Raw genomic sequence first — 21,846 nt, forward strand, 5'->3', positions numbered from 1 at the left:
TTGCTGTACCTGATAAGAAGAGGAGGCCACGCTCCAAGCAAAGTCAGAGTGGAATTCATCATACAGGAAATAATCATCTCTAGACTGTACAATTCCGTTGTTGCGTATCACCTCGGTGTAATAAATGGCTGTGCGCTTGGCTGTTCTTGGGCGATTGGGATTATTGAAATCCACATGATGAAGTCCAAACCGCAGTCGGTATCCTTGGTCCCACTCAAAGGTGTCCATTAGGGACCACGCAAAGTAACCCTTTAGATTGACACTATCTATGTTGTAAGCTTCACAAAAGAAACAGTAAAAATGTTCAAAATCAAATTTTATAGGTTCATAGTAACATACTCTAGTAGTACAATCAACATCCTTGACTACTGTGAGAAATCATTTACAACAAGCAAGTGTATTTTAACTCAGCTATCGACAGAACTCTCCCAAAAGGCTTTTGGGGGGAAAAGAGGAATACAGAAGCACAGTCACTATGCTGCACTACTAAACAAGGAACACAGTTTTATGTGCAATTAACAAATAAGGCTTCCTCCATTTAAACGTATCCTCAGAAGCTATAAAAGGTAAAGAGAAACATGGATGCTGCCTTTCCTAACCTCTGTGTTGAGCTTTAATACTGTGAGTCACTCGTCCAGAACCACCATTACAGAACTCTGGCCTGTAAAGAAAAACCTCCAATTTAATCTTCCAAGCAGGGGATTAAAACAAAATGCAGCTCTGGATGCAATACTTTTATCCCCCCAGAGATTGGGGCTGTAGTTCCTTTCTGCTGCTAGATGTCCCCATTTTATGGGTTGAAAAATGCTCAGCATTATTTAATCCTGCAGACTGAGGACTTAATTGATGGCAAGGCTTTGTGGACTGGGCTTCACCATGACACATTGCACTTACATGAAATGATGCAGAGAGGGACATCATTACATCAGTATTGCAATCTGTATCATTAAAGTGATATTAAAGGATATTTTTTTTTTATATTATGTTTTAAATATTATACTTACCTGCTTTGTTCAACAATATTGCACAGAACAGTCCCACTATTTGCCCATTATTAGCTAATTAAGATGAGTTGCTCCAGGCTCTTGAGGGATCCCGACAATATAATCACATTCCACCTGGCTGCTCCTCCCAGCACAAAGATGAAAACTGCAGTCAGCTGCACCCGTAACCTGCCCAGCCCGGCGTTCCAGTGAGTGCAGAAGGTTCAGAGCAGAGAGCCTGTGACTGACAGTCACTGCCCTCGACCGAGGGTGATCAGCAGTCATGTGATCAACAGGACCGGACTGGGCATCAAAACCAGCCCTGGAAATAATTTCATACCAGACCCGGTGGCGTAGCATGGGTTGTCAGCACCCAAGGCAAGGCAAGCAATTTGTGCCCCTAACCAGCGGACATTTAGCGCTCTCTGAGCGCTCCACTCATACAGAATTAAAACCCCTTATGGTACATTTTAGGATTTACCACTCCTTCATTTCCCTTTTATCTCTATCCTAATTTCTGGGCTCTCAGCCAATGGCAGATAGCGCTGATTGGAGTTTTCTGGCAGAGGAGATCGCTGAACTAACCTCGCAAGGCTAGTACATTGGCTCCGACTGCCGTACTGCCAGTTCGGAGCTGACAGTTTTCTTTTTCATTCAAACCCACGGGGTTGAACGAAAAAAAAACTAATAGTGTGAACCCTGAGTCTTTCATCAGCCTAAAATGGCTGCTGGTGTTTATCATTATTAAAGACATTGATTTTGTGAGACTTTTTCAGTGATAGATAGATAGATAGATAGATAGATAGATAGATAGATAGATAGATAGATAGATAGATAGATAGATAGATAGATAGATAGATAGATAGATAGATAGATAGATAGATAGATAGATAGATAGATAGATAGATAGAAAGCTTACAAACCTTTCAATGCCTCATCAATGTATGTCTTGTAATATTCTATTCGGGCAATGTCATCAAAATCTGGATTACTGTCCATTGAAAGTCCACTTTCAGTGACATAGATTGGGACATCTCCGTACTCTTCTTTAACCCAATTAAGCAGCCTCCTCATCCCCCAGGCTACTGCCCTGTAAACATCAAAAAAAGCTGTGGTGGGCCAACTATCATCAAATCTTTCTACAATGTCCATATCAGTACTGAAAGATGGAGGGTACAGGCTGACAATTTTCTGCTGAACTATTTTGGTGGTGTAGATGTTAATACAGAAAACATCAGCTGTGCCCTGGATGTAGGTCTTCTCTTCATCTGTAAAAGCTGGAAGTCTGGAAGATGGAAGACCCTGTAGTTCACTCTTGTAGGCCACTTGCCACTTCATGGCCTCAGGGTAATCACCGTTTATGAAGATGGGGTGAGCAAACCACCCCAGTGCGAACTGCAGGTAACGGTCAGCGGCTTCGATGTCCTTTGGGTCTGTTCGGTCATTGGGTTCCACCCAGTTTGCGTTGAGGCTTAATGAGATCACACCTTTTTGGCTTACTCGATAATTATCATCATAAGTATGGTAGACTCTGGCATGGGCTCTCAACAAGTTGTGACCTACTCTGTATGGAGCATAGCCAGGGTCTTTTATTGCAGGTGGGTGTGTACCAGTCCCATAGCCAGCTGTTGCAATAGTGTAGGGCTGGTGGAATGTCATCCAGAACTTGACCCTATCTCCAAATGTCCTAAAGCAAAAGTCAGCATAGTCATTAAATGCTTCAATAACAATGTCATTCTCCCAGCCACCCAAATCTTGGAGAGCTTGGGGTAGATCAAAGTGGTAGAGGGTCACCATTGGAGAAATGTTACTTGCAAGTAGACCATCAATGAGTCTGTTGTAGTAGGCAACACCTTTTTCATTTGGCGTGCCTTGTCCAGTTGGAAATATTCTAGACCAGGAGATGGAGAAACGGTAACTGTTAACTCCTAAGCCTCTAAGCATGTACAAGTCCGCATCCAGCTGGTGGTAACTGTCGGATGCTATGTCCCCATTGCCATTTGCAAATATATTTCCAGGTACATGTGTAAATGTGTCCCAAATACTGGGCCCCTTTCCATCTTCATTCCATGCTCCTTCCACCTGGTAGGCTGATGTTGAAACCCCCCATTTAAAATCTTCTGGAACAGATGCATAATGATACATGTCTCTTTCAAAGGCTGTCTGCCCTGAAAACTTCTCCCACACCACTTTTGCTTTTGAAGGAACCTCTGATGCTGGCTGGGAAGCCAACTTTTGAGACTGCGGCCATTTTGCACTTGAGAACTTTTTGTCAGTTTTGAAGCTACGAAAGCCATTGTTCTTAATAATGGTGGAATAGGAATAGGCGGATGCTTTCGGGGTCCGTTGTCTATTTGAGTTTTGGAAATCAACATGATGTAAGCCAAACCTCTGGCTGTATCCCTCAGGGCCCTCAAAGCCATCCAAGAGGGACCGGACTATGTAGGATCTTATAACTACACCATCAGAATTGAATGCTGCAAGTAGAATAAGGAGGCACAAAGGTCAGAATATATAAAAATTTGTAAGGCAGGGTCAAGCATGACTTATTGTATCAACTGAATACTCCAGTAAAGCATGAAAAATTAGCATTTATAGCATCAGTTGGGGAAGTAATATGTGGAAGGGAAGAAGCTGTGCATCTTTAGCCAGCAGCCTCTCAAACCTTCCTGACGTGGCCCCTCCCTAGCTTCAGCACATCCCTATTGACCAACAAGGGTGTCCATCATAGCAAATGGAACAGTGCTTAGAAGATGAAGCAGTGGAACAGCTGGGGAGGGAGGCAAGAGGTGAGATGCTGCTCACCCACACTATGCACAGACACCATCCACACTGGGCACCCACATAGATGCCCAGGCACTGCAGTTCTTTTAGAGGGGAAGCAAAGTGGGGCTGTCCATTATATGACCAGCTTTGAGGCATTTTTATCTCCTACTGACCACAAGTTGGGGGGCAAAATATAACTAACCAATGGATTCTGCATACAATGCTGTATCTTACAGTCCTGTCCACTGCACTGCATTCACCATTTCATACATTATACTTCTGACTCCTGATATTTCTGACTCCTATAGTTGCCATATTGCACATTTTACTCCTGACACTTGCACTGTATATGCTATGGTATGCATTATATTTCTCCGTCTCCTGCACTATATAAGTTATATTGTGCGTTATAGTCCTGTCTGCATTCACTGTAATGTATAATATAATTATGTCTCCTGCACTGTATATGCTATGTTGTACATTACATTAGAGTGGCACTAAAGGTTTGGAATTAAAAAAAAAATAAATAAATAAACATGTTATACTTACCTGCCTGTTGCAATAGTTTTGCACAGAGCAGCCCCGATCCTCTTCCCCTTGGGTCCCCTACTGGCGCTCCTGGCTATTCCCCCATGACCAGTGCCCTCATAGCAAGCAGCTTGCTATGGAGGCACTAGTGCGTGTTCTCTCTCTGGCCCGCCCAATGCGCTCATAAGAAACATACACAAAGAGACGCAGCTCAGACCAATGGCTCCTTCTGCTGTTTCAGCCAATGAGGAGAGGGAGGCCTGGGATAGCCGAGCTTATGGCTGAATCAAGATCGGGCCTAGGTGAGTATTAGGAGGGGCAGTGGGGGGGAGCAGCACACAGAAGCATGAAGGTAAAAAACCTTTAACTGTTTCAACTACTTTAAGCTGGGTGACTAACTTTATTTCACAGGATTTTTTCCAACCAAAGCCTTTAGCAGCCACAACAGGTGTCGCAGTATGATATGTGTCAAATCATATTATCTAAATATTTTACGCCAAATGGGATTGAAGTGTGGTTGGTGTTTATCACTGTATTCTCTGCAACAGCTGTTGGGTTGCTGTTCTTTTTTACACAAGTCGATCTATTGATCAACTTATGTACCACCAGACTGTCAGTTTTTTCCTGAATGATTAGTGCTACCAGCTATAGCTGGGGAAGGCTCCCTGCTGGCAAAATACAACAACTCTGATGGAGTGATTCCCTCATCCACATCAAATGTGGGGATGGGGGAATGGACACACTTCGCTGGTTGAACAAAAAAACAAAATGTATAATGTATGGCTTGCCTAAAAACTATGTAAGCTTTGTGTCTTCCTCCACAATGTAAGAATGTTTGGTCCTAGCATAATAAGAGGAATAAGAGAAGGTCACATGCTCTTCCATACTAGAATAACCGTGTATTTCTGAGGGCTCCTATAGACTGACAATTGAGTGGCAGAGTAAGGTAAGTATCAGTATGTTGAGAGGCAAACGGGCAAAGTAACAGATATTCTTTGAATGCAATTCTCAAGCTTTTTAAAATTTCACAATTCCTATTGAATGGGCATTACCTTTAAGAGCTTCATTGATGTAGGAGGTCAGGTACTGCACTCTGGCCGTGTCATTGAAAACATCTCCTGTACTGGATGTTGGCATTCCATTACCAGTTATGAATATTGACATTACTGCTGTCCCATACTCTTCCTTGACAAAGTTCAAAAGCCTCCTGAGGCCCCAGGGCACGACTGAGATCCATGGAGAGCTGGTGGTTGGCCAGGATGGATCCACATGTGTAGTAAACCCACCAATGTTTTCATAGCTGGACTCACAAGCAGAGCTGCTAGAGACATTGACCAGTCGGGATGTGTAGTGTGAGATCCCAAGGAAGTCTGCAGTACCTAGAATATAGTTTTTCTCCTCTTCAGTGAAAGTGGGCAATGGAGCCACTATACTGGGGCACTGGGTGTTCTTCTGGTGTACCTGTGTCTTCAGAACCTCAGGGTAGTCTCCATTCAACAGAATAGGATGCGCAAACCACCCCAGCATGAACTGGACATATCGCTCTGCAGCGCTCACACTATCTGGGTCATTGGGGTTAGCCGGCTCTGCCCAGTCTGAATTCAGAGAGATGCCCACAGCTCCATACTGCTCGGCACGGTACTTTTCATCAAAGACATGCCAGGCCCTTGCATGAGCCTTCACAATATTATGGGTAACCTGTGAAAACAACATAAGGAAGAGTCTTACTGAGCAGGCAGTTCTGCTTACAGAATGACAAATCATGACATTTCAAATATGGCTAAAGTGTATGTCAAGCCAAAACCTTTTCCATGTTTTGGATAGGATTGGGATTACAACCCCAATCAGATTTTACCGCTGGCCAGTGGGAGCACATTTCACACTTTAGGGAGCTCTCCATTCACTTTTCTGTACCTTAAGCCTGAATGTGAAAGGAAATCGGACCAATGGGATAGAGATAGCAAAAAAAAAAAAAAACATCAGAGGTTCTTGCTATTCCCTGTCTAAATCTAAAAAAAGATTTTGGCTTTACAGATCCTGTTATGTCTTATCACTTTACAAATATCTTTACAGTTAACCCTTAAAATCAGCCCTTAAAACCCAACTCCGAAAAAAAAAAAAAAGAAACAGAAAATGTCAACCTTGAGGTGTTGACTGCAATACTCACCTCCTCCCCAGCGATGTCTCTTACAGTAATTTTCTTACACCTCTAGATGTTGGATATGCAGATAACACAGTTCAACCTGAGGGTCTTTATCATATACCTCAGATTAAATTGCTCTAATTAGGATTAGATGTTTCATGGAAAAAAGAATAAAGGACTGATTTTATCCTCAAGTGGAGGCGTTGAGCATTTTCAGAATATACTTTATTTATATGGCATGTTTATATGTATATACAGTAATTGCATCAATACTCTAGAGCCATAAAAGCATCCCATTAGGCCAAATGCATTGGTTGAGCTTTGTGACTTCACATCCAATTCTTAGAGTGATCACTGATGTTTGTTACAGCTTTGTGGATTTTATTTGTTTTTACCGGGTAGGTTGAGCTAGGTGTTGGAACCACCAACATTGGTGGTCTCAATTAAATACGTTACTCAAAAACTGAACTGGATAATGATTAACGATAAACGTTTGTGTACCCTCAATAATACCCAGTTGAAGCTTGCCATGACCAGGGAGCCTGGGTGCTGTACGTGGAGAGAGTCTAATATGTCCTGGGGATCTTGATCACATCTTTTCTACTTCCTTCTTTTCTCTCTAAACTACTTCATGTTTACCCCTTGTCCAGCCTCCTTCTTTCTTCTATAAGACAACCAAGTTCAATTTCTACTTGATGGTAATCTGTTTTTATTTAGGCATGTGGTGAAAGTTAGATAGCAAGTCAGAATGTCGAGATAACCTCTTTGGAACCTGCTCTTTCCTCGATTGTTCTAGCAATTGTTGAGATGGAACGGTATTTCCCTTCTCTAACCTAATTAAATGCTTTGTCTTCGCTATATTGGTTACTCCATGAAGGGAATTTGTACCCAATTGCTTATCTACTTTTTCCTCCTTGTGGGGGGCTGTTTTGTTAAATTCATAAAATTGTTATAAAAAGATTGAACATTTTGCTTTTTATTTTTGTAAGTTTTACCTTAAATGAGGCGTTCCCTGGATCTTTAATCCCAGGAGCATGCTCTCCAGTGCCATAGCCTGCATAACTGACCACCCAGGGTTCATGGAAGGTGATCCAGAGCTTCACACGGTCTCCGAAACTGCTAAAGCAGAAATCAGCATATTCCCCAAAGGCATCAATGATAGCTTCATTCTGCCAGCCACCTGTCCCCTGCAGAGCCTGGGGCAGATCCCAGTGGTATAGAGCCACAATTGGTGTGATATTTTCTTCTATTAATCTATCAATCAGTTTATTGTAGTATTTCACCCCCGATGTGCTAACTGAGGACTTTTGCCCTGTTGGGAAGATTCGGGACCAGGAGATGGAGAAGTAGTAGACCTTAGTCTGTAAACCTTTTAGTAGGTATATGTCATAGTCAATTTTGTTGTAGCTGTCAGAGGCCACATTTCCAGTGGCATTGTCTTGAGCATTGCCTTGTTGTCCAAACACATCCCATATAGACTGTCCTCTTTCTCCCTCAGTCCAGCCTCCTTCAACTTTGAAGGCAGCAGAAGAAGAACCCCACAAAACACTACCAGGGAATGCTTCGGATAAGAAGGCATCACGCTCATCCGATGTCTGGCTGGCAAACCTCTCCCAAACAGTGGTGAACGCTGACCGTGAAGAAGATCTATCCAGCTGCTTCTGTGACCTGCAACACAAGAAACAATCAGCCTTTTCCCATGGTGCCGGTCATTTTCCCAGAAAAAGTTACTTTGTTGTAAGTAGTTACCGAACATACAGTAACATTTCTCATGGTTTCTCTTTGTTACTAGGGTTACAGTTAAAAACTAAAGGATCTGTCCAGCCCTAAATCTGAACTAAACCCTCCTATCCTTTTCAGCGTAGAAGCTGCCATCTCTCCTCTGTCATGGTGCTGCACATTTGATCAGTTATGATATCAGCCATGTGATGGTTTGACAGTTTAGTTGAGAGCACAGCCAATGTGACAAGTACATTCTTGGGCGGGGATGTAACTGTTTTTTAAAAACTGCTGGTGGGTTTAGTTCAGCTTTGACTAACTTTTTAGAGTGGATATTGTGAGATACAGCAGACTGCTGGTATTTAAGCTGGGAGTCCAAGAAGTAATAACAAAGTTTTAGCTTGAACTTTTTTCTCCTTATTGAAGATTGGATCTCTGGATGAGAGTATTTATATATGGACTGTAAAACTGGGCCTCCACTTAGAGGTTCACTGTAGGCTTACACAATTGTTGTCTGAGTCCTAGTATCCCTGATGGATCCTATCTGATGCAGCCCTCTCCCTCTGTGCTGTGACTATGCTGTTAGCTGCATCCCCTAGGCCTCCGTCTCCTTTTTGTAGTGAGGAATCTGCTTAACCTCTGCCCTACAATTTGTTGCAGGCTTGCTATTTTTGATCATTTCCACACTTGGTGCTGGCTGGAATCCTTTGCTATGATGAAGGTCCATGCTTCATCCTTCTTTTTAGTTGCTGGCTTTAATGGCATAGTTACAGAGAAGAAGTCAGGCTCCAGGAGTGTCTTGCTAAATTGGAGATATTTTATTATGCAAACTCATAGCATAAAACAGCTGCAAGATCAGAAATCCAGGACGAATTTCATATTCGAAGCAGCTCATTCATCACCTTTGGTTGAAAAACATGTCCAAAGTTTGTGATCATCCTGCTGTGCTATGCTATGATTTTACATACTAAAAAGTATCTCAGATTCAGTCATAGAATCAAATTAAAAAATAGTACTGCGCATGTAGATGGTTCTGACAAGATTCGCCTCATATATCCCAAATGCCTTCTGAACCGGTTTCAGAGTTTATGGACAAGAGGGAACGGCTTTCCATGTGTAGTGGGAAAGCTTGAAAGTTAAAAGGTTTTGGATCCGCATATACAATTTTATAAATTCTTTTACACAAATCTAACTAAAAAAAAATTCTCCTCTAAATGCTTTACTGAAAAGAAAAAACACGCAATCGAGGAGGCACTTGGACACTCTAAAAAAACTGATCTCATTCATCTTTATAGTGGAGAACATGGCCATTGCTAGATCATGGAAACTGGCAATGGCAAAGTACAGTATGTACAGTATTTGTTAAAGGTTTAATGGCATGGATGTTTATTCAAATATGCTGAGGAACCAGGGTTATCTTCGAACTTGAGGAACCAAGGTCATCTTTGAGCTGAACCAAGTTCAGCTTTGAACTTGAAAGCCTTCTGCTAGATAAGTCTACATTAGCACATTTTTTTAAATTGTGATGGCCTTCCCACTCTTCTCTTGCTCAAAGCCTGAATTTTCTCCTTGATAATCATTTTGCTTTTAGCACCATAATGGACAGTTATAGACACATTCCGCTTTTTTTCACCCTTCACCCAGCAGTCTTTTCTATCTCTTGGGGTCTCTTAACTATTGCTGGGAGTTTTCACTTCTAAGTGATAAAAGAAGTAAGCTTCTGACTAAACCAATAAATAAGCACAATTTTTGTGTACACCGACCCCATAAAAGCAGCAAATACCTACCCTACTTTACCTGAAGATACAGGGAGGAAATTGTTAATATCGTATCCCAAGAAGGTGGCGCCTGTCCCAGTTATAGCTGAAAAGAAGGAAACAGAGATAATAACCTGCAGACACAACAGTAAAGAGAAAAATAGATGAGGAATGGGGTAGGCTACAGGTAGGCTATAGTTTGCTATTTTTTTTTCTGTTGGGGAGATCTTGTCTTACTTCCTGTACCTGTCATTGGAACACAGGGTCTTGCAGAAAAAGTGAAAAAAAGCTCTCTAACACGGACACAAAGAGCAAAAAATAAATTTTTGTTACAATTGATGGGCGTTGGAACCTCCATCCATTTGCGATCTATGTTGCCACTTCACTTCCTGTCTCAGTGACACCCTATGTCTTATAAAAGTGACGGGGTGTCTTTAGGATAGAGAGTAAAGGAAAATTACACATGAAGTGAGGAAAAATCTCTGTTGACACCGACAGTAATAAAGTCCAGACAAAGGTTTTACATTTTCCCTTGGTTATCCAAAAAAATAAACCTGTAAGTTTTTGGTTGAAGTGGCACTTTGAAAGAAAATAGCAACCAGCCAACCATTCAAGCCTGAAAATTAAGAAAATATTTATGCTGTGTTGATGGCCACAAGCAACAATGAACAGGCAAAGTGGTTAGTCCTGTGGTTCTACAGACCTAGTGCTAAAGGTTCAGTCACCATATACATGGAGTAAACAATTGTGTTGGCTTCCGCTACAGTGCATCTGAAAATTATAACAGTGCTTTACTTTTTCCACATTTTATTATGTTACAGCCTTATTCCAAAATACATTAACCACTTCAACCCTGCTCACATTGCTGCTACTGCAGCAATGTGGCTCGTTATCGTCCAGCGACGTAGACCTATGTCGCTGGACTCCGCCCCCTGTGGGCGGCGCGCGCGCGCCGCCGGAGGCTCGCTCCCGCTGTGTTCAGTCGCAGCGGGAGTCGGGCCAGGGGAGGAGCGATCGTCGGGGAATCTAGTTTGGAGATCCGCCAGCTTGTGTAAACAGAGCGGGCGGATCTCCTAAGTGACAGGGAGTGACAGATCGCAGTGTTCAGCATAGCTGAACATATGCGATCTGTCCCTGTGTCAGTCAGTCACCTCCCCCCCACACGTTAGTAAGCACTAGGCATACATTAACCCCTCCCTCGCCAATAAAATTAACCCCTTCCCTGCCAGTGTAATTTTTACAGTAACAGTGCATATATATATAGCACTGATTACTGTAGAAAGGTCCCTGGTACCCCCAAAAGTGTCAAGAATGTCAGTCAAGGGTCCGATCTGTCTGCCGCAATGTCGCAGTCCCGCAAAAAAAATCGCAGATTGCCGCCATTACGCGTTTAAAAAAAAACACCAAAAATTACAGAAATCTTTCCCTTAGTTAGTAAACGCAATAACTTTTGCGTAAACCAATCAAAATACGCTTATTGTGATTTTTTTTTACCAAACATAGGTGGCAGAAAACAAATTGGCCAAAAATTTAAAAATTTGTTAAAAATATTTATATTTTTTCAAAATAAATGCTCTTTTTTTGTTTATAGCGCAAAAAGTAAAAATCGCACAGGTGATCAAATACCACCAAAAGAAAGCTCTATTTGTGGAAAAAAAAGGACGTAAATTTCGTTAAAATTCTGTTAAATTCGCACAGCGCCGAATCGCAAAAAGTGGCCTGGACGTAAGACAGCAAAATCCTCCGGTGGTAAAGTGGTTAAATTAATTTTTTCCTCAAAATTCTACAAACAATACCCCATAATGACAATATGAAAGAAGTTTGAAATCTTTGCAAATGTTTTAAAAAACAAAAAAATCCCATGTACATAAGTACTCACAGCATTTGCCATGACACTCAAAATTTAGCTCAGGTGCATCCTGTTTCCACTGATCATCCTTGAGATGTTTCTACAACTTGATTGGAGTCCACCTGTGGTAAATTCAGTTGATTGGACATGATTTGGAAAGGCACACACTTGTCTTTATAAGGTCCCACAGTTAACAGTGCATGTACGAGCACAAACCAAGCCATGATGTCCAAGGTATTGTCTGTAGACCTCAGAGACAGGATTATATTGAAGCAAAGATCTGGGGAAGGGTACAGGAAAATGTCTGTAGCATTAAAGGTCCCAATGAGCACAGAAGGCCTCCATCATCTGTAAATGGAAGAGGTTTGGAACCACCAGGACTCTTCCTAGAGCGGGCTGCCTGGCAAAACTGAGCCATTGAGGGAGAAGGGCCATAGTCAGGGAGGTGACCAAGAATTTGCCAAAAGGCACCTGAAGGATTCTCAGACCATGAAAAACAAAATTATCTGGTCTAATGAAACAAAGTTAACAAATAAACTCTTTGGCCTGAATGGCAAGCATCATGTCTGGAGGAAACCAGGCACTGCTCATCATCTGGCCAGTACCATCCCTATAGTGAAGCATGGTGGTGGCAGCATCATGCTGTGGGGATGTTTTTCATTTGGTAGGAACTTGGAGACTTCTCAGGATCAACAAAAAGATGAATTCAGCAATGTACAGAGACATCCTTGATGAAAACCTGCTCCAGATCGCTCTGAACCTCAGACTGGGATGAAGGTTCAGCTTCCAACAGGAGAACGACCCTAAGCACACAGTCAAGATAACAAAGGAGTGGCTATGGGACAACTCTGTGACTGTCCTTGAGTGGCCCAGCCAGAGCCTAGACGTGAACCCGGAAAGATCTGAAAAAGGCTGTGCGCCAATACTCCCCATCCAACCTGATGGAGCTCGAGAGGTCCAGCAAAGAAGAATGGGAGAAACTGCCCAAAAATAGGTGTGCCAAGCTTGTAGCATCATACTAAAAAAGACTTGAGGCTGTAATTGGTGCCAAATGTGCTTCAACAAAGTATCGAGCAAAGGCTGTGAATATTTATGTACATGGGATTTTTTTATTTTTAATACATTTGCAAATATTTAAAAAAAAAAAATTCTTTCACGTTGTCATTATGGGGTGTTGTTTGTAGAATTTTGAGGAAAATAATGAATTTAAACCATTTTGGAATAAGGCTGTAATATAACAAAATGTGGAAAAAGTAAAGCGCCGTGAATACTTTCCGGATGCACTGTATGTGCTCTGGTTTCTTTGCACATCCCAACAACATATCAGCTTCTGTCCAAACTGGCCCTAAGGTTTGCATGTCTGTGGCAAGAAGAAACTTAAAACTCCTCAGGGGTGACTACTAATGTGATTGGTTCTCTGTATACTGTGGAGTGCTGAGCAATGAATTAACACTATATAAATACAAAAAAATATTTACGGTTGGCTTACACACAAACAGATGTCACCTTGTATCTGTTATTCTGTATTACAGCCGGTGTTAAAGAAAATGAAGGTTACTGGGTGGCACTTATGAAAAAAAAATATTGGCCTGTGTCACCTCGTTATGAAAAATCCAAGTTTATTTGTTTTCATATATCACCCTATATGGAAATTGTAGTCTTGGCGGAGGTGTCATATGAAAGGTATGTCAGCCTAGGAGCAGCTCTGCCTTACAATATTGCTTATTTACCTCCTCTATTTCTTTCAGCTTCCGTGGTGGGGTGGGTGTGGAGTTTCGTGGTACCTGACAAGCCTTTAACAAGGAAGCCTTCAATCTATTTCATGTAAATTTGCAGCATGCAAAGAGAATGGAGTAAGTGGCTCCTGTGGCTGCGAGTACAGTCCCAAGATCATTGTGCATACTTTGAGGAACACGGATGGTGGATCCAACTCTATTATCCTCTGCAAAAAAGAGCACCACCCTTAGGGAATGTGTTGATTGGCTTTTATTCACTTTAAGTGGGTGTTGCATAACTTGGGCATATCAGAGGTATTGCCCACTATGCCCCCATAGACCGCTATGGCCATTTATAACACCACTTCCCACTTATACCTAAAAAGATACAACTGACACACCTTTTTGAGTGAAAATTGGCTGTATTGGCTATTCATTAACCATAAACAACATAACAACATTCATTAGAACAGAAATATAGCACAATAACAGTAATGACCAATCCTTGCAGGCACTACCGAACCAACACAAAATTGTATCTGCGGGACCACCTAAAGACCCTCAGCCAGAGAACACCGGCTTGAGGACAATACCAAAATTCCCATAGACACCTCCATTTCCACAAATGTACTTTACCTATCACTATATTACAGTAAATTGGTTCAGATTTATTTAGATTCTCTGTACTGGTAATATTGGGATTTTTGTTACTCCTACTCTCTGAGTTCATTAATGGACACAGCTCCTCTAATTCTTGACCATATTGCATTAGCACCACCTACAGGAGAAGAATACTAGACAGAAAAGAACACAGTTACTTCAAGCATAAAACCTCCATGATATAAGCAATCCAGTTCGCAACAAAGCAGTGTCAGAAGTAAAAACTTCAATAAAGGGGTGGGTGCTGTGTCCATCATTTAACTCGGAGCAAAGGAATTTACAGTGAATAAGAAAACTCCCATTTTCTCTTATATTTTTTTACATTTATTTGGGATTTTATACTGAATAACAGAAATGTTCTCTTACATTCATTTATAGACACAGCTCTTCTAATTCCTGACCATCGGGATGTTCCAAAGCAGTGCTGCAAAGAGGAGTGGGCAAACCAAACACAATGGGAGCAACCAGGCAAGAATGCAAACCACCCCAAAACAACTCCTAAGAGACAAGAAACTCCAAACATCAGCCTGCAATAACTTGCGGCCAAAACAAGCATCCGAGGATGTAAACACATCAATTCGGTAAAAAGTCAGAAAAGCATATGCAGATGATCAAGCAGTTGCCTGGCAAAATGGAAACACCAACACCTAATGTCGGAGGATCTGGAGGCACTAATTGCCCTACTAGAGTGTGTCATAACAGGAAAGGGAAGAGCTGACCCCTACCAGCATACGCCTAAACCTTCTCCTTCTGATTCCAAATGGAAATAGTGGAAGAGAAGGCCTCCAGGCCATTCCTGAGGCCATCCGTTCAGTTTCCTGAACACTAGACAGAAGAACTGACTTGACTATAGCAGAGAGGGGGTGTTTATGCCAGAAAGGACTGCCCATAGGTGGTGCTGTGTTGTATGTAGGTGGTGCTAAAACCTTATGCTCGAGAATTATAGGAGCTGTGTCCATCAAGGAACACAAGATAAATCATTTTTTGCAAAGCAACAAGTTCTACTTAGCTTCAGTTCAATCCCCCGCCTCTCCGATAAGCTACTGGAATTGAAGGACTATCCTTTGAATAAGCTATGAGTCATCAGAGTTACAGCTCACACAGGGCTATGGATTCAGCTGACTGGCCATGTGCTGTCACATGGAGTGAGTCACATGCTCCTCGGTACCTGGAAGTACTTTTTTACCTTTTGCTTCTTTGCATGTAGATGTGGGGGAGCAAAGGAAAGGTAAGTATATGCTAGGTAGGGTGGAGGATCTCGTCTAATTTGGGTGCAGCCACAATATCATAAAATCTGACACTTTCTTACCTGTATGTATGTTAAATGCCATAAGATTTTTACCACTCTCCAGATTACCATTACAGTTTGTGAGGGACAAACCAAAGACCAAAATCTTTAGATTATCTTTCAGGTTCTAAAAATGTAAAGAAGAAAGATTGTTAAAGTGGTAATAAATCCAAAAACAAAATGTAATATATTGCAGATCACCATTTATTTAATGTGGTGGCTGCATTAGCTTTCTTTTTATAGGCTTGTTTTCCTTTATTTGTAGCTGTGATCCTGCCAGTAACACACCTCCTATATTAGGGTGGCTACATTCTGTACATTGTGCAACAAAGACACCTTTGGACAGCAGCATTGTTAATCTGGAGGGAGGGAGGGGTTAGATGGGGTAGCATATTTATATACACTACCAGATTAAAGCCAGCCAACATATAAGCAGTTACAGCAAACAGTTTTATTCCTTTTGGGATAAAGGTTTTACATACATGAATAAAAGCTGCCCATTGTACACACCCCTGTCAGTGCTAAATGGTTTGTCTCAACCCTCTAACTGCTACATCTGCAGGACAGCCTGTTCTTTATAAAAAACAACACTCACCAGCGGCCTACCCAAACAATCCGTATAATTTAAACAATTTCCATTGACCTCAATGGGTGAGGTCAACAGGCGGTGCTCGCTGCCAAACCCTGCTAGCCCAGTAAAAATTGCTGGGGCTGCAAAGCATGAAGGCTGCAACATGTGTACAGCCTGTATTTTTAGAATTTAGGTGGGTGGCCAGAGGAAGTGAAACCATGGCTCAAACACCTGGTTTTACATACTGTTCATACTCACAATGGGATTCATTTTCTATATTCTGCAAAAATCCTGGTGATCCTGCTGTTCACTGTCCCTCCTTCGTTGTCTGTGTCCCCGCTGCAGTCTGGCATTGTGTAGACCAGCCATTGCCACATCTACTGAGCATGCTCCAGTTTCAGTTCCCTTCTAAGCTGTTAATTTTCTCCTAGTTTTTATCTGTGCAACCCACATAACTATAGAGTCACACATGTGGGCATATACACTCTGGATAAATGACAGCCCACTCCTTCCCTACTCCTCCATGCCCACTAAACAGCTAAACACAATGGGGGCAGGATATTACATGTTTATTGATGTAGGGCTTCACCTCCCTGTACGTCTAAGTACAAACAAACAACAGACACAGACTAGAGGGGCGTTAAACAGGCTTTGATTGGCAGAACCTCCCTCTAGAACCATGTTTTTGCACAAACATAATACAGATTTGAGTTCAAATACATATTTGTTTGACAGTTTAAAACAATTATTTGGGATTTGTATTTCAAAGGCTGTTTTTTTTTTTTTTTGTTACCGGCTCCTCCCGCTGATGTTTCCCTGCAGACAGGCTGGGAAAGATCTGGATAATGTGACAGCTGTATATTGATTAGGAAAAAAGGTACTTAGATGTTTTTTGTTTAATTAAATTAATTAAACTGCCATCATCCATATCATAAAGAGAGGGTAAAATGTAGATTAAACAGTGTATGTTTAGTGTCACTTTAATCATCGTTTGCAGCACTCTTGCCATTTCTTACCTTCTAATAAGCCTTCTAATTGGTTTGGAGGCATTTGTTATCAAACATATTTTCCAACTTGGAGAGGAAAGGTGAAAAGTATCACTCATGAGCTTCATAGTTCATTACATTTGTTCTTTTTGGAATCACTGATGGTGTTCCTCATTTGTGTCCCATACTCCAATAAATCCTTAATTTCAATCAGGAGTTTTTTTTTTTAATTAGCTTCCGCTGAAGTTTATTCTCTGGGGTCTGTACACCAACAAGATCCCACCTCCTCTCCCCTTCCTAACACACTTTACTTCCACAAGTACTTTACTTAGATAGAGGAGATAGAGAGACCAAAGAAGGCCCAAAACCAACGTTCCAACAAGTCAAAAGATTACTACAAGTTCAGTATGAAGAAGTATTACATCGATAGAAGACATATCTTCTGGTCTGCCTAAGCAACATACTGGAAAGCAGGAGGGGTGCAACCAATAGATATGTCCCTTGTTGGGAGGAAAGATTACAATCAGTAGGTTATAGGTCCCATTCTGGCTGTGAAAGGGAAATGGTGGGCTATAAAATGATCGGCTCATGTGGGGGAAATTGACCACAGGCATTAGAGAGAAAAGCATGTAGAAAGGGACTGGCAGGGCCAGTAAAAGGGGCCAGTACTGTATTTTTCTGAAACATGCTGCACTAAAAGTGTGGTTTCATCAACAACAAAAAAACTTTCTATGGAAAAAGAATATGAAACCTTGGTAGAAGATTTAACTACTTGCCAACCGCCCACCGCAGTCTGGCACTCCCAGGCAAAGTGCCGTACATGTACAGCTCTAGCCTGGAAGGAGCTAGTGGGCGATCGCGCGCCGCCGGAGGTGCGCTCCTGCCCCCGCTCGTCGGCTGGGGAGTCAGTGCGTGTGACCGGCAGCTCCGATGGCCGCCTGCCACTCGCGATCTCCCGCTGCAGTGAGAGAAGGACAGATGGCTAATGTAAACAAAGCCGTCTGTCATTCTCCCTGAGGTAAGCACAGAGGCTATGCGATCCTGCTATGTAGGATCGCAGGTCTCTGTGATTACATCACAAGCCATGCCCCTCCACAGTTAGAATCACGCCCCTAGGGACACACTTAACCCCTTGATCACCAGTAAAGTTAACCCCTTCCCTGCCAGTGTCATTTTTACAGTAACAGTGCATATTTATAGCACTGATTACTGCAGTAATGTCACTGGTACTCCCAAAAGTGTCAAAAATGTCAGTCAGGGGTCCGATCTGTTCGCCACAATGTCGCAGTCCAACAAAAAAAATCGCAGATCGCCGCCATTACTAGTTAAAAAAAAAAAAAAAATTACATAAATCTTTCCCGTAGTTAGTAAACGCAATAACTTTTGCGCAAACCAATCAAAATACGCTTTTTGCGATTTTTTTACCAAAAATATGTAGCAAACAACAAATTAGCCTAAAATGTTAAAAAATTTTGATTTTTACATTTTTTTTTTGAGAATTTCATATAAAAAATGTGAAAAATATCGTTATTTTGTCAAAATTGTCACTGTTTTTTTGTTTATAGCGCAAAAAATAAAAATCGCACAGGTGATAAAATACCACCAAAAGAAAGCTCTGTTTGTGGGAAAAAAAGTACATCAATTTTGTTTGGGTACAGCGTTGCACGACCGCGCAATTGTCCATTAAAATCACACAGTGCCGAATCGCAAAATAGGGCCCGGTCTTTGAGCAGCCAAATCTTCCTGGGCTAAAGTGGTTAATAAAAATTTTACCAAATTAATATTTTCCTTTTTTTATGTCAAATTACTGTTTTTTTGAGAAAAAGAATGTTTTAAACAATTTTATGTCTTTAAAAATAATGTTTATATCAACTTTATAGCACAGGACTTTATTGTTACCCAATTATTTATGGAAGTCACTATTTTTTGTTTTTTTCAATTGATTGAATGATCGATTGTTCACTATTGGGCACTGTATGTAGGAACACATTTAGTGATAGCAGCAGCCTCACGTTATATATATAAGAATAAGTGGCAACGCACAACATTTTTATTATTTTTTGACAAATGTTTTAAACATATCTATTATTGATCCAATCATTACATGCACAGGCAACATTGCAGAGTTTGTCAGTTATCTCTCATTGAGCATGTGCACACCTGACAGTTATGCTGGCCATACACTTATAGATTTTCGTTTCAAAGTTTTTGTTTTAAGAAAATTCATTTGATTTTCTAATTGTTAGTGGGGTCAAATCGATGTCCGTTTTTGACTGCAGTGACAGGAAAATTTGAAGGGGCAGAAAGGAAAACCAGTATATGGTTATCGCTCAGAAATTACATTCTTTTTAAAACTGAATGTTAAAAGCAAAAGACAATTTCGAATGACATTTGTCCATTTATCCAAAGTTCAAAGCATTTTCGCATAAATGTTCGTACAAACATTCTCGTCCAAAAATCTATACGTGTATGGCCAGCATTACTAAGGCAGGGGTTGTAATGTCAGATGCGAACAGTTCCAGACAGACAAACACAGCTTGAACTGTAACACTGAAACATAAGACAAAAATTAGGGTATTTTTTGAAAATGATCATGCAAATATGCGCTCAATCATCCCACACAATTCCATTCATCAGGGAACACTGGTGCTCAGCTTCAGCCTCTGCAAGCCACTCCAGTAACAATTATTATAAACACAAGCCGACACTCCAGTAAAGATTCTTTCTTGGTATAATTTTTTACATCAAAAGGCTAAAAAGCAGCTTGACAGGAACACTGCCATGTTTCAGCCACTCTGGGCCTTATTCATAGTAACGAGTAAGGCCCTGGAGTGGCTGAAACACGTAAGCACACCTATATAGAGAAAGGAGACTAGTTTCCCATCTATCAAGTCTCCAAAGCAGGGGTCCTCAAACTACGGCCTTCCAGCTGTTGCTGAACTACACGTCCCATGAGGCATTGTAAAACTTTGACAATCACAGACAAGACTAGGCATGATAGGAATTGTAGTTCCTGAACAACTGGAGGGCCATAGTTTGAAGATCCCTACTCCAAAGGATGAAGAGACACAGGACTTTCTAGGTACCTTAAAAACAAATATGTACACAAAGGATATAAGAAATGCATACATTTTATTTAACACATAGGTGAGTTTAAAATAGACAATTAGAATGCCTATCCAAAAAATTATATTCAACAAGGGAATATATAGATATAACCAAACATGGCTGGATATCTACTTGGATGTAGATTCTAGTAGATATCCAGCAATGTTTGGCTATATCTATATATTCCTTGTTGAATATAATTTTTTGGATATGCATTCTAATTGTCTATTTTAAACTCACCTATGTGTTAAATAAAATGTATATATTTTGTATATCCTTTGCGTACATATTTATGTGTTTAAGGTACCTAGAAAGTCCTGTGTCTCTTCATCCTTTGGAGACTTGATAGTTGGGGAACTAGTCTCCTTTCTCTATTTCTTTGTGCAAAATATCTTTGGGTGTTGGTACCAGTATTTGGATCTTACTTCAGCGGCTCTTCCATTATTTTATGTAAGCACACCTGTCAAGCTACTTTTTAGCCATTTGATGTAATAAAGGATACCAAGGATCTTTACTCAAGTGCTGTCATGTGTTTATTATAATTATATGAAAATTAATAGGATCCTAAAGTAGAATAATAAAGACATTTTGCTTTTTTTTACTTGAACTATGGCTGGTCACAAATCTTACCTTATAGGCTGTCCATGTTGGCAGTTGGTTAGAATCCTGGCAATTATATTCCAGGTTTAGAGCCAGAAAATCCACGGACTCCTGGAAAAATGTAATTATATAAAGATGTAAATGCTTATAAATGCTCTAAATGAACACAGAAATTTGATTAAAGTTAGAAAAAAAAACCTAACTCAAGTGTCAGTCTGCCAAAGGTTTAATTTCTATAATAGGTGAACCATGGTGAGCTAAACTATTTGCTGACTTTCTATTTTCCTAGGACCCCTGCAGCAAAATCTTCTAATCATTATTTGTAGGTACAACCTCAGTTGGAACACTGCTGGCAATTTCAAAAATACCTTTTTTTTTTTTTTTAGTTTGTTGCGCTGGAGTACTTTTAAAATCAATAACACCGCAAAGCACCACAACGCTGTACTTGAGTCACTGTGTGTAACATGCATTTTACTGTACATATAGGTCTGAGTTGCCCTCACTTTTTGTTTTAACCACTTGCTGACCAGCCGCAAGGTGTACGTCGTTTCAGTCAACAGCCACTAGATGGCGCAATCACACTGCTGGAGGCACAATCACACCTTGATTGGCTAGCGGAGATGTCAATCAATGGGTCCGGCGGACCCAGATGTCCACTGGCCATCCACGATCATCCCCCAGAAGAGGAAGTACGGCGATCTGTCTATGTATACAAGGCAGATCGCCGTTCGGACAGGGAGGAAGACAGAGATCTTGTGCTCCCGCTAAGCAGGAACACCAATATCTGTCTTCCCCCAGTCAGACCATCCCCCACACAGTTAGCAAGCACCCCCGGGGGACACACTTAACCCTTTGATCACCCCTGATATTAACCCCTTTCCTGCCAGTGTCATTAGTGTAGTGACAGTGCATTTTTTTTTAGCACTGATCACTGTAATATCATCACTGGTCCTGAAAAATGTCAAAAGTGTCAGATAGATGTCCGATTTGTCCGCCGCAATGTCACAAACCCGCTGAAAAAAATCGCTGATCACCGCCAATACGAGTAAAAACAAATAAATGAATAAAAATGCTATAAAAAATATTGCATCGTTTGTAGTTGCTATAACTTTTAGGCAAACCAATTAGTATACACTTATTGGGATTTTCTTTACCAAAAATATGTATGTTTTT

General features: G+C 41.1%; 1 protein-coding gene across 1 annotated transcript in view; it reads right to left on the minus strand.

Moving 5' to 3' along the window:
• Nucleotides 1-21,846, minus strand: part of LOC309558740 (uncharacterized protein) — a gene marked incomplete at its 5' end in the record, with an annotated part of 184,416 nt that overhangs the window by 158,562 nt on the left and 4,008 nt on the right. Inside the window, 7 exons of the mRNA XM_082261787.1 lie at nt 10-278; nt 1,907-3,460; nt 5,330-5,975; nt 7,416-8,088; nt 9,927-10,002; nt 15,430-15,535; nt 20,704-20,784. Coding sequence (XP_082117913.1) covers nt 10-278; nt 1,907-3,460; nt 5,330-5,975; nt 7,416-8,088; nt 9,927-10,002; nt 15,430-15,535; nt 20,704-20,784 — 3,405 coding nt within the window. The remainder of the gene's footprint in view (nt 1-9; nt 279-1,906; nt 3,461-5,329; nt 5,976-7,415; nt 8,089-9,926; nt 10,003-15,429; nt 15,536-20,703; nt 20,785-21,846) is intronic.

This window comes from Pelophylax lessonae (assembly GCF_965119305.1).
Source record: "Pelophylax lessonae genome assembly, chromosome: 6".
Lineage (NCBI taxonomy): Eukaryota > Metazoa > Chordata > Amphibia > Anura > Ranidae > Pelophylax > Pelophylax lessonae.